Source organism: Drosophila ficusphila, unplaced genomic scaffold, assembly GCF_018152265.1.
Source record: "Drosophila ficusphila isolate 14025-0441.05 unplaced genomic scaffold, ASM1815226v1 contig_198, whole genome shotgun sequence".
NCBI classification, from domain to species: Eukaryota; Metazoa; Arthropoda; class Insecta; order Diptera; family Drosophilidae; genus Drosophila; species Drosophila ficusphila.
The window spans coordinates 11,687,912-11,701,070 of NW_025064092.1; the positions used below are offsets into that span (position 1 = coordinate 11,687,912).

At 48.1% G+C, this 13,159-nt stretch overlaps 2 protein-coding genes across 6 annotated transcripts in view; both read left to right on the forward strand.

The window, feature by feature from the left end:
• Positions 1-13,159, forward strand: part of LOC108097091 (alpha-actinin, sarcomeric) — a 17,596-nt gene continuing 4,437 nt past the window's right edge. The window contains exons 1-5 of one of the 5 annotated variants that reach the window (XM_043207398.1): positions 1-206; positions 7,041-7,279; positions 11,246-11,662; positions 11,739-11,892; positions 12,126-12,277. In XM_043207398.1, coding sequence (XP_043063333.1) covers positions 7,166-7,279; positions 11,246-11,662; positions 11,739-11,892; positions 12,126-12,277 — 837 coding nt within the window. In that variant the 5' untranslated portion in view covers positions 1-206; positions 7,041-7,165. Of the gene's footprint in view, positions 207-5,790; positions 5,892-7,040; positions 7,280-11,245; positions 11,663-11,738; positions 11,893-12,125; positions 12,278-13,159 lie in introns of those variants that run through there. The other 4 variants (XM_017199146.2, XM_043207397.1, XM_017199147.2 and 1 more) reach the window with 4 other exon arrangements.
• LOC108097094 (protein ultraspiracle) lies at positions 902-3,460 on the forward strand. Its single transcript, XM_017199151.2, has one exon. The coding sequence runs from the start codon at positions 1,327-1,329 to the stop codon at positions 2,860-2,862; it is 1,536 nt and encodes a 511-aa protein (XP_017054640.1). The 5' UTR covers positions 902-1,326; the 3' UTR covers positions 2,863-3,460.

Here is a 13,159-nt window from a genome sequence, read left to right on the forward strand (position 1 = left end):
CTGCGAATGCCAATTACCGCGTCTCTTTGTAAATTACAATAAAAATAAAGATTGCAACAAATTTAATCAGCGTCGTGTGTCCGTGTTTGTGCTTCTACCTGTGTGTGCGTGCCCGCGAGCACTGATAACAGATAGATTCCCGAGTAAATAAACAAAACAAAGTTTTACCTTGCGACTTGCGTCGCATTCTAAGCCACTGGCTGCATGTAAGTTGCATTTTTATTTCACCCAATCCCTCTCCAATTCGTGTTCGGTGTTGGTTTCGCGGTTCACTTGCTAAACCGCTCGATTCTCGGCAACGTCGGCTACAATTTTGGGTCGAGGTTGGCGCCGGCAGCGGTGAAATTGGCGCTTCCATTTCACTTTTCTTCATATTCGGCGCAAAATTATTTTGTGGCATTGTGTGGGTGGTTGCATGGGGGAGGGTGTGGGGGCCAGACAGACGCAGTGTTGCATTCACTGCGGCCGTGGTGAGTTGTGCAATGGCGCTTCAGGGCTGTCGCTGGACCCACTCTCCAGTTCACAATTCGATTTATTGACTAATTGGCACTATTTAATGAATAATTAGGTGAGGCTAAAATTATTGGTTGCTGTGGTGGCCATAAGCGCATAAAGTGGACCACAGCCGCCGGCTGTTTACAGTTTGCGTGGGTGAGGGGACAACTCTGTCCACTTTTTGGTGAGTTAGAGATGCGCGGACTGTAAGTCACGAGAAAAGCTAAAGTGTTTTTTTTTATATTGAAATGAACTTGCAAAACAGTTGTACCACGAGCTTAATACAAATATTTTTGTATATACTTGTGCTTATGAGTGGTGAGACACTAGGACCAGTTTCTTTCCACCATCAGAAAGTCATGACCGTGATTCGTGCGCTACCTGTGTCACGATTCATCTCTATGGTGGTGAGTTGCGCTGCTGTGGTGGGATTGTCTTTGTTGAGAAAAAATGTCGACGCGAAAAAAAGTTTTAATCCATTAGTCAGAAAGTCTGGCATTTTTTTTTTGTTGGTAAAAAGCGCAATTGTTTGGGTGAGGCAAGTGAGAAAAGTGCGCGGCTCCAGCGGGATTATGTAAATGCAGCAGCGGCGAAGAATCTGCAAGCGAAGCGAGCTGCTCCACTTGGCCCCACGGACGAATACGCGGACGGACGCACGGACGGACACGGTGGCGTTGGCAAAGTGAAATCCCCAGAGAGAGACAGGCGAAAGCAAAGACACATACACGAAGCAAGCGTGAAAAAGAGAAACTGTGAGGAGGTTGAGTTGGAGAAGGAGAAGGAGCCGCTGATCCCTTACAGCATCCCGACATCCCATCCAGCACTTCCAGGATGGACAACTGCGAGGACGCCAGCTTCCGGCTGAGCCACATCAAGGAGGAGGTCAAGCCAGACATCTCGCAGCTGAACGACAGCAACAATAGCAGCTTCTCGCCCAAGGCCGAGAGTCCCGGACCCTTCATGCAGGGAATGTCCATGGTGCACGTGCTACCCAGCAACTCCGGCTCGGCCGGCGCCAATAACAACAGTGGGGACGCCCAGATGGCGCAGGCGCCCAACTCGGCAGCTGCAGCCGCCGCCGCAGCCGCTGCCGTCCAGCAGCAGTACCCGCCGAACCATCCGCTGAGCGGCAGTAAGCACCTCTGCTCCATCTGCGGAGACCGGGCCAGCGGAAAGCACTATGGGGTGTACAGCTGCGAGGGCTGCAAGGGCTTCTTCAAGCGCACGGTGCGCAAGGATCTCACATACGCGTGCCGCGAGAACCGCAACTGCATCATTGACAAGCGGCAGCGGAACCGCTGCCAGTACTGCCGCTACCAGAAGTGCCTCACCTGCGGCATGAAGCGCGAGGCTGTGCAGGAGGAGCGCCAGCGCGGCGCCCGCAATGCGGCGGGTAGGCTGAGCGCCAGCGGAGGCGGCAGCAGCGGCCCGGGGTCTGTGGGCGGCTCAAGCGGAGGCGGAGGAGGCGGCGGAATGAGTGTGGGATCCGGCGGCCTAGGAAGTGGCAACGGCTCCGACGACTTCATGACGAACAGCGTGTCCAGGGACTTCTCCATCGAGCGCATCCTGGAGGCCGAGCAGCGGGCGGAGACCCAGTGCGGCGACCGAGCTCTGACCTTCCTGCGTGTCGGCCCCTATTCCACAGTGCAGCCGGACTACAAGGGCGCCGTGTCAGCCCTGTGCCAGGTGGTCAACAAGCAGCTCTTCCAGATGGTCGAATACGCGCGCATGATGCCGCATTTCGCCCAAGTGCCGCTAGACGACCAGGTCATCCTGCTGAAGGCCGCTTGGATCGAGCTGCTCATCGCGAACGTGGCCTGGTGCAGCATCGTGTCGCTGGATGACGGCGGTGCCGGAGGCGTCGGCGGCGGCGGTCTTGGGCACGACGGCACCTTCGAACGGCGCTCGCCGGGACTGCAGCCCCAGCAGCTGTTCCTCAACCAGAGCTTCTCGTACCATCGCAACAGCGCGATCAAGGCCGGCGTTTCGGCCATCTTCGACCGCATCCTGTCCGAGCTGAGCGTGAAGATGAAGCGCCTGAGCCTAGACCGCCGCGAGCTGTCCTGCCTGAAGGCGATCATACTGTACAACCCGGACATACGAGGGATCAAGAACCGGGCGGAGATCGAGATGTGCCGGGAGAAGGTGTACGCCTGCCTGGACGAGCACTGTCGTCAAGAGCACCCGGGTGACGACGGCCGCTTCGCGCAGCTGCTGCTGCGGCTGCCCGCCCTGCGATCGATCAGTCTGAAGTGCCAGGACCACCTGTTCCTCTTCCGCATCACCAGCGACCGGCCGCTGGAGGAGCTCTTTCTCGAACAGCTGAAGGCGCAGCCGCCGCCTAATCTGGCGATGAAACTGGAGTAGGGGTCGGACTCGAAAGTCGTCCCCGTTCTCCGCCCCAAGAATGTTTCATTGTGATTGCGTTTGTTTGCATTTCTCCTCTATAACCCCAATATCCTCAAAAAGCCCCTCTAATATTACGCTAAATGTGTATTTAATTGTTTATTTTTTTTTATTACCTAATATTATTATTATTGACATAGAAAATGTTTTCCTTATGAAGAAGATTAGCCTCCTCGACGTTTGCGTGCCCGTAAACGAAAAACCAACAAAATCCAAAACTTGAAAAGAACACAACACGAAAAAAGAAAGCACACAAGCAAAGTAAAAGTTAAACTAAAGCTAAAAGATAAAAGATACAAGAGTAAACGTAATATATTTAAAGGTTAAAATTTAAAGCGTAGTTATGATCTACAGACGTACATATGTAAACATACGAGTTCAGAATACATATATATGTCGGCGGGCGCAAGTCTGCGGTGCTGGCCCTGTTCTAAATCAATTGTAATTACTTTTAAACATAATTGTACCCAAGCGTTATCAATTACTTGCGAGATACAAGAAACACAGACGAAAACCAACAAAATATATCTATGTATAATATATAAACTGCATAACAAGAGATATTGTCGTTTTATCTGCGGATCTGCTATTAATCCAACTGTCCACACGGACGTATGTCAATGTTAACATTACATATATGACCGGTACGTTTCGGGACAGTAAAGCGAAGATATTTTACTATCGTGTCATTTTCGGACGTTTTTCTTAAGCCAAATTAAAGTTTTGTATTAATAGTTAATTGATTTATTCTATGGGCCTTTCAATTGTTGGCTTCTTTCCAAATATATTTGTGATATAATTAGATGGAGGTAATAAATAAATTTCACAGTGGACACTGTTTAGAAATAGACACAGTATTTAAGAGGTGTTTTGAAAAACTGGAACCATTTTTTTGCGATTGCGAAGAGATTATAAGCTAGAGAAATCCCACTGATCAGGTTATCCTTTACATTATATACCAATTCGTAGTGACCTTCCCTATCCGAAACTCTTATTAGTAATCGCTCGTTTTTTGAACCGCACTGTACGTGTTTCGTGCGTGTGTGTGTGCCGTGCTTACCCAATCATTTTTGGTTTGTGGGCCACCTCCTGGCCCCCACTCCTCACCTTGGGGCCGCTGCCTTTCAAATGGCATTTGGTCAATTTTTATAAAATATATGTCTCAGCAGGATTGTATGTTAGTGTGTATTAACAAAAATATGGTATTAACGCACAAGCAGCGACTAAGAATAGATATTGTTTTCGAAAAAAGAACAAAACTGCCCGCTGACGACGCACATTATGATCTATAAATACCCAATTTTGAGTTCCATCTCCGCCTGAATCTCACAATCTAATCACCACACATCACTCTATGGAGCAGCTTGAAATTGGCACAAAGCGACGCATAAGACACTGCGTTCTTGGGGATCCTTTCTGCCGGCAGCGTTCTTGTTTATATTACAGTGTTCCAAGATCCTCAGAGAATCAAAAACAGAATTTATCTTAAGAGCTTTCGAAAGCTCCTACGAAGAGCGAGAGATAGGGGTAGAGTGTGCGAGGGAGACGGCGGCGGACGGAGAGTCCACACTTATTGTGGGTGGTTTTTATTGGCCTAGCTAATCGCTATCCTTGATTTTGAGACTGGCGAGCATATTTTATAAATTTTCATAAATATATGTAACCTCTCTCCCCCGACGGGAAAAACGCACACAGTCAAAACTATTTAACAGCGTGTTGAAAAATGTGAAATGTGGAATGAAAAATGAAAAATGAAATGTTTCGCACGGAAAAACCATGAAAGCATGCCAATAAAATCATGTGCTCCCCAAAACCTCTTCTCCTCCGCCGATTTGCAGTTTGATTGTGTGTGTATTGGAAAAGAGTTTTCGAAGCGAAATTAACAATTTGCTATTTTTGTAGTTATGCGGGGGCGTTTTCCGAAGACCCGGCAAGGGGGGTTATGGGTGGATGCTGGTGGATGGTGGATGCCGATGTCGATGTCGATGCCGGTGCTGTCTGAACCGCGGAGACTTGCCGACAGGCGGGTAACGGAGAAGGACGGGGGACTGAGACGGAGACGGAGAAGTGGAGACACTGACACACTCGGGGCCAACAAGTTGTTGTTGTCTCGCATTTGCGTACCATGTACAGGGTGCCCCACCTGCACCTTCTGCGCCTCCTCCACTTTCTTCTTTTGTCGCCTGCAACTGCATTTTCCTACCAATTCAACTAATGGGGTTCGGGGCTCTCCTCAAAGGAAAGGGGGAACAGGAACAGGCTGCAGTCGCAGCTGCAAATGAGCGAAAACGAGAATGATTGCCAGTGGAAGGGTAACGAACTTGTGATACCCCGTTCTCGGGGATCCGAAATCATCACAGCCTAGTTAAGGACAGCTTTCTAAAGCTCAGAGAGCTTCGTTATCTCGTAATAAAGTTTGCCAATGAATGTCTTATCGTAGTAACTGAACATCGAAAAACCAACCTTTAATTGAAAACCGAACTGGTTGGCCGTATTGGAAAGCAGCATACCCACATAACCATCCGATATAGGGTGCCACAATTCGAACGCTTGTGCTGGCCAAATTCATACTTTCTTCTGCCACCCACTCCCACTCTGCCACTCCCCTCGCTCCGCTCCTCGGCCGCTCGGCTTTCGGGGCTTCGGGTCGTCGGATCTTCGGATGTTGGGGACGGGATCTTCGGCTGTGGCAAGCGATCCAAACCGATCCGATTCGATCCGATGCTCCCGCTGCACGGCAGACTTTTCCTCAGCCTCCGCCTCTCCTTCTTCTCCTTCTTCTGCTTCTTCTTCCTCTTCTTCGGCTGCTGTGGGCGAAGTGGGGCAGATGGGGCGGATGGGGGGTGGTGGTGCGCAGACGACGGCGGCAGCAGCAGCGGCAACTGCGACTGCGACTGCGACGGTATTCAGAGTTGGCAGCTGGCTGGCGCGACATCAGTTTTGAGTTGGCTATCAACGCGAGCGGGTCTTTCTCTTCGCAAGCGACACACGTAGATATTGCTCCAATTGCTGTCCACACAGATTGTTTTGTTGTTTTTGTTTTTGTTTGGTTCCGATACACACACACGAATAGATATAGATATATATATGTGCATATATATCTGGCCAACCGACACTTGCCTTCGTTATACTCTATTTTCTTTTTTTTGGGTTTTTTTTTGTACTCGTTGAAAAATAAATATAAATACAAAAATTCAAAAATGAGCAAAGCAAAAAGTAACGAAGCTGCTACTACTGCATATGTGTGAGGTGTGTGTGTGTGCGTGTGATGGTTATATCTACCTAACCACATATATCTCTTTATATATCCGAACAATATGTGCATATATATATGGAGACTCAAAGTGCTACCAATAAAAAAAAGACACGAAAAAAGGAACAAAGCAACCCACCGCGAGTATATCAATCTATATTTACCGGATCAGTTCCGATTTCCGATCCGAATTCGCGCTATTTCTCAGAATTATTTCAAATATGTACCAATCCCGTACCGTCCTTCTCCTTCTGCCAGACCGCCCGCCCGCCCCCAGCCCCGCCCACTTCCCTTCGCTGCGTTGACGTTGACGCCGAAAATAAAACTTTTTCAAAACATACTATTTTTAACCGATACGATACGATACGAAACGGAACGAGCACGGAAAACACACAAAAGAACGAGCAAAGCAAACGCAAAAATAATTAAGCAGCAAATTAACGTGTTATACAACGATTTTGCCAGTCCGAATTCTTGATTTTTTGATTTTTTTTGTTTTTGTACTAAAGCGTTTTGAACTCGAATATTAGCGGGAATCGGTTAAGGGGCAAGGGGCTTTACGGGTGGAGCGGCAACCACCTGTTGTGGCAGGTTGATGCAACTGTTGCCGTTGCCATTTCCTTTCCCCCAGGAGAGCTTTCAGGATCGGGGAGACTTTGCCCTATCGGCCAATCAATCAATCAGCCAGTCAGTCTGTCAGTCAGCACCCAGTCACACGCACACACACACACGTAGGCACAGTCGCATGTATGTAGAGGCTGTCCAGAACCGAGAATCGAAACAAGAGCAAAGCAACCCAAACCCATTCAAACGACTTGGCCGCCAAATGAAGCGACCAAAGCAACCGGAGCGGCCGTCAACTACAACCTCCGTTGTTTTCCTTCAGCAGCAGCAGCAACTGGATCACCAACAAGACAGCGGCAGCAGCGAGAGCGAGCAAGTCAGTGTGCAGCGGGACAGGGAACGAACTAGATATAAAGCGAGCGAGCGGGACATCCACAGCGCCACAAGATGATGATGGAGAACGGACTCTCCATGGAGTACGGAGATGGCTACATGGAGCAGGAGGAGGAGTGGGAGCGCGAGGGCCTGCTCGATCCTGCGTGGGAGAAGCAACAGAAGAAGGTGAGTGAGAGGCGGACAACGCCCTTAGCCCACTTAGCCCTGTAAACTACCTTGCAACCCCAAAACCTAGTATCCAAAACCCACAAATAAAACCTTCTGGGTACCGATCACTTTTTGAATTAGAACCTAAACTTTTTGTTGAACCTATGCCACATGCCTGTGTCAATCCCAAGCTAGAAAACACAGTCAATCCCCCCATTGAATTTTGTTTGTTTTGTGATCACCCTCTATGTCTAAACGAAATCGAACTATCGTACTGAGTAGTTGGGATTGAGCCCTCTTTTGTCACTTAACAAAGTTAAAATAGCACCATTGTTGGGGTTACTCTTCAGAACAATTTTATGTTTAAAGGCTGGATTTTGAGTATTTTAAAACTTCAAAAGTCAGAGTGCGATGAGCCTTAGAATTAGAATTGGATTATTGAATTAGAATTGGATTCATAACGAAAGCGGAATATTAGGAGCTGCCCTCCTTAAGCTTTATTCAAGATTTTTAAAATAACCCAAATATTTCGAGAAGACTTGGGAAAAGAAAACGTCTTGCAAGACCATTCTGTTCGTCAATTTTTCGGGTACCCACCATATCCGAAGTCCGTTTGTATTGGATATATGCTCTCTGGTCTCTGGTCTGGCTGGGTTCTATATTTCTTGATTATGTTTCAATATTTTACCGAGCCAACACCACCACCACCACCACCGCCACCGCAACAACAACATAGGGTTCACACGAGAAAAAAGCTAGAACAACAACTACAAAAAAAAGCTCAGTGGCCAGTTTTAAAAATAGAATTCTTCTTTCGTGATTTTCATGGCTCTTGTTGTTCGAGCAATGTTTGAAGATAGTACGAAAATAGTTTGTTGCTGTTCAGGAACTATACATATAGGATAGCACAAATAGAACGTATATCGAAAGCCTTCGATCGCTTATGATTATGAAAATCGAAGATGTTATTAGGTTCCAACTGTTGCTTCCCGCCGCCCAACAGGTTGATCAGATCGTCATGGGAAGGCCCAACCCAATCAGAAGCGAAGGTTAACAATACATTTTCCATACAGTTTCCAATCAATTACCCCTGCAAGCCCCCCACCCAATCGTCTTGTTCATCATTTAGTTTGTTTGTTTGTTGTTTGTCGCTGTCTGCCAGCGGAAGCACACCGTTACACATACCTATGGCGTCAGAAGAAGAACTGCAACTAATTGCCACTGTTTAGATAAACCTGGAAACACCGATCCATAAGTAGTATTGGGGTGTGAGGTGGAGATATCTAGGAAGACCAGAAGGTCGTTCGCGATAAGGGCCAAAAGGCTGGGAAGAACGAGAGATAGCGAATGGGGCACAGAGCCACAGAGGATAGTCAGTTCGCACACCTTTGCCAGAGCCAAAGACCCATCCCCAAGATCTCTAATCCAGAGACCTGCAAGCACACTGATATATTATTTATATATGTACATAATTCTATATATTGCCAGCCAAAATTTAGTGCAAGGCTGTGTTTTTGACACGACGCCGCCTAGGTGCTGAAATGAAATTGACAATTATAAATAGACAGCATTCCTATGCACCACATTTCCACGCGATTCGGATTCAGAATATCTCGGTATCTTTGTATCTCTGTATCTGAGATTCATCAGCCACCCTCACTCATAAAGCATGGCGAAAATGCAATGACATACCACTCGCGCACAAACGAAACTGAAAATAATTGACGAAGATCGAAAAAAAGTCGAAAAATAAATGCAAAATAAATAAATGCGAAAATATGAAGATTTTGGCGGTCGCCAGATGACTTGAGCTTGATATGCTCGGACATGTATTCGTGGCATCTCTCTTTATATGTATTTCGTAACCGTAAATTACCGAACGGAATTCGTCAGCTGCTGAATAATGAGAGCCGAAAAAAGAAAGAAAACAGCCACCGAAATTGTTTCTGTTTTGTGTTTACATTGATCGCAACAACGCCATGAAAGGTATAAAGAGGAGGGGGGATGGGCGTGGGTGGTGGAGACTCACTACTACCACCTCTCTCGCCCTCTTTGTCGCGCCGCGTGACTCATGTGTGCGAAAGGTGTGAATGAATGAGGAGGATCAGCGGCCAGGGTTGCCAACCTCCTCCATCCGCCTGGCCTGGCCATGTGCGAATGAGTCCATGCTATGGGCCGCTCAAATTACACTCGGCTAAAAATGGGTGTGCAAGAGCGAGTGCGTTGCTACTGCTGCCAATAGCGAGCTTTTCCCCAAAAGAGCTTTTTCCTTAACCAAAAAAATAAAGACGTCGCCTGTATTCGTTGGGTTTCTTCTTGCTTTTGGCGCGTGCGCCTTGACCGGCCAAAAAGATTGCTCAATCATAGGTCTGGAAGCTGCAAGCTGGTCAGCCAACTCTGCCGATTCGTTGCAATCAGCACAGGCCCAGGCCACTGGCCTCTGCCACCGTCGCTGCCCGATAACGGTAATTGATCAGAGGCGAAAACGGGTTGCCGGAATGCAACAGTCAAGAGTAGAGACACCGTCAGTGTTGCCAGCTTTTTGAAGGCGAAAAAGTCGTTTATAAACACTTTTTCAAATTATAGCAGATGTAGTAGCTGTATTGTCAAGATAATTGTGTTTTTTGGGCACAAAAAACAATATCATCCTCCTGTCAACTTGAAGTATTGTCCATGTTGTTGTTTGAAATAGATTTAAATACCTTAATCAACTTACGTAAGAAAAGAGCTAGATTTAACTTAGTTGCTTTTGCACCACTGGTTGCTCCAGTGACGTCGGCAGAGGCAAAGGCTTGAGTGCAGCCGTGGAGCCTAGCGGTAACCCGGAGCGACTTGTTTTGGCGACGCAATGCAGGCTTAGTCGACTTCTCTCATTCTCCCTCTCCTGTCTCTCATCACCACTCTCTAACTGGCCTAGTTCAAGTTGTTATTGTTTGAGTGGGTAACCGTCTAATCTGTCCCCAGCAACCGTTTTGATCGTTACGTGAGAGAGCTTCGGAGAGAGACGGGGGGCAGAGCGATTTGCATTAACAGTTGCATTTCTTGTTCTCAGATCAGCTCTCTCCCCCGCTCTGGTCTCACGCACCTAACTGTAAGCTAATGGCCAATAGAGTGGACTCTCGGTTCCCCCCTTCTGATCCCGTTTTAGCGGTGATCCATTGTGATGCATATACGGCCATAGATGCAGACCATTTGTCAAACGATTAGGCCGACCCCCTCCCCCGCCTCCTTCTTCTGTTCCTTCCCTTTTTGATTGTTCCGGGTTTCCCCATACCCATGACCGTAATACCCATAGTTCCCGGATTCGTAAATGGATGTTTCCAGGGCCAGAAAGTGGGAGTGAGAGTGGGAACGTCCGAGAAATCTTCATAACAATTCCGAGTTGTGGGCTTACAAAACCCAGTGGGTGGGGGACGTTGGTCAAAATAATGAAGTGTGTGCAAAAAAGAACTGGTTTATATTTATACATACACATGTGTGCCCGCTGTCTTTTCTTGTTTTCTCTTTGTTCTGGCTGCTCCATCGTCGTCTGTCTGTCCCCATTCGGTGAAAAATAACTGCATCTGTCAGCCGCAGTTGCAACAACAGTGGGTCGCGAATAAAAGAATGGGCGGAGGAGGTGGAGGGGTCTCACCAGTTATGCAGCTAAGAGCCGAAAGCAGCTAACAACAAAAAAAAAAAATCTGGGCTGGGACTGCCCTAAATGGGAGACAAGAAGAAAAAAAAACAGGAACTGAGTCTCTTGGCAGCTGGTGGCGATCTGCGATCAGCTGACATCGCATACAGGGTGTCACGCTCCAGAAAGAACCCATGGTACTTAACCGTCTTGCACATTAACTTAACACGAAAATATCAACATTCCCCCGACCCAACTAAACCCCTTCTGAGGGAACCCTCTATATCCTTGTTTTAATAGCTTTCAATGGATTTCCAAGAGAAATCTTATGGATCCACCATTAACCTTTTTCTGTATCATCCCCTCAGACATTCACCGCCTGGTGTAACAGTCATCTGCGCAAAGCCGGTACCGCCATCGACAACATCGAGGAGGACTTCCGCAATGGCCTCAAGCTGATGCTGCTGCTGGAGGTGATCTCCGGCGAGACGCTGCCCAAGCCCGACCGCGGCAAGATGCGCTTCCACAAGATCGCCAACGTGAACAAGGCGCTCGACTTCATCGCCTCCAAGGGCGTCCACCTGGTGTCCATCGGCGCCGAGGAGATCGTGGACGGCAACCTGAAGATGACCCTGGGCATGATCTGGACGATCATCCTGCGCTTCGCCATACAGGACATCTCCGTGGAGGAGATGACCGCCAAGGAGGGCCTGCTGCTGTGGTGCCAGCGCAAGACGGCGCCGTACAAGAACGTCAACGTACAGAACTTCCACCTGTCGTTCAAGGTGGGTTCGGTTCCACTCCTAAGGGTCTGTCTTTCCGTCCATACTGACGGATCCCCCTGTCTTCTGTCTTCCGCAGGATGGTCTGGCATTCTGCGCCCTCATCCATCGCCATCGTCCAGATCTGATCGACTACGCCAAGCTGTCCAAAGACAATCCTTTGGAGAATCTCAACACTGCCTTTGATGTGGCCGAGAAGTATTTGGATATTCCGCGCATGTTGGATCCAGACGGTGAGTGTTTCGGGGCTGATTACCTCCAGTTGGGTGGGGTCCAGTAATGGGAGGAGATCCAAGTATACGTAAACCCCATTGGTATCTGGGTTAAGATAGAGGGTTCTGCAATCCCTGTGGAACCTCCCATTACTGGCGACGAAAGCTTTGAAGGGTTTTCGGGGCTTGGCGACTAGACGTAAGCCATCAGCTTGGTCCTGGTTCTAATCATTGCGATTGGTGAACAACAACAGATTTGATCAACACTCCGAAACCGGATGAACGTGCCATCATGACGTACGTCTCCTGCTACTACCACGCCTTCCAGGGAGCCCAACAGGTTGGAAATGTGACGCATGTACCCGAACCCACAAGACAATACACCTACGTCCCGAATAATTACAATGTGACTAAACTTCACCACGATACACTTAAATATCTAGCTCTAGCTGTAGCGGCATATCGATCGATATACACACATATATATCCATCTATATATGAGCATATGCCTTCCTCGTTCTAAGTATATTTTATGCGATTTTGTGATGTTGCCGCTGCTGCTGGCTGCTGTTGCTGTTGCCGTTGCCGTTGCTTCCTTTCTGTTGGCCCCCCAACCCGCCAAGGTCGCGACGGTCCGGGCGCCAAGGTCGAGGCAAGGTCAAGCCAAAATCCGAGTCACAGCAACCAGAACAGAAGGGCAGCGGGAATCGCCACGAAATTGCGCCCTCTTCTACGAATTTATATATCAAATTTGAATCTTCAATCGCCTGGATTTGTCATGATTCGATTTGCATTGGCCTCTCGCATTTTGTTTGTTCCCGCAATCGCAATCGCATTTGCATTCGCATTCGCATCCGCTTCTGCATTCGAAGTCGCATTTGCCAAATGCTAAATGCTAACGATAACCTACTAACAGCGCTCGAAAAGATACGTAGGAGATACGTACCCTCCCAATAGGTCTTCAAAACTTCAAACTCCTTCCTTCAACGAACCCAAGGAGGTTCGAACCCTCAGGGATTGTCAGGGATCTTAACTGGTTTCTAACCCCTGGTTAGGTCACCTCCACTGGAGTTAGTAGGCTCAATAACTCCATTCCGAGAGCGTTGCATGCAGCTAGCTTGCCCCATTTACAGGTGTTTAATTGGCGCTTCGAAGCAAGACTCGAACTCGAACCCAGATCCTGGACAGGATTCGAGTTTTGTGCGCCGGCATGCTCCAGTATTCCAATATTGTACACACTAATCTAGCCTAAATTAACTGTGACTATGTTTGACGCCTGTTGAGACTA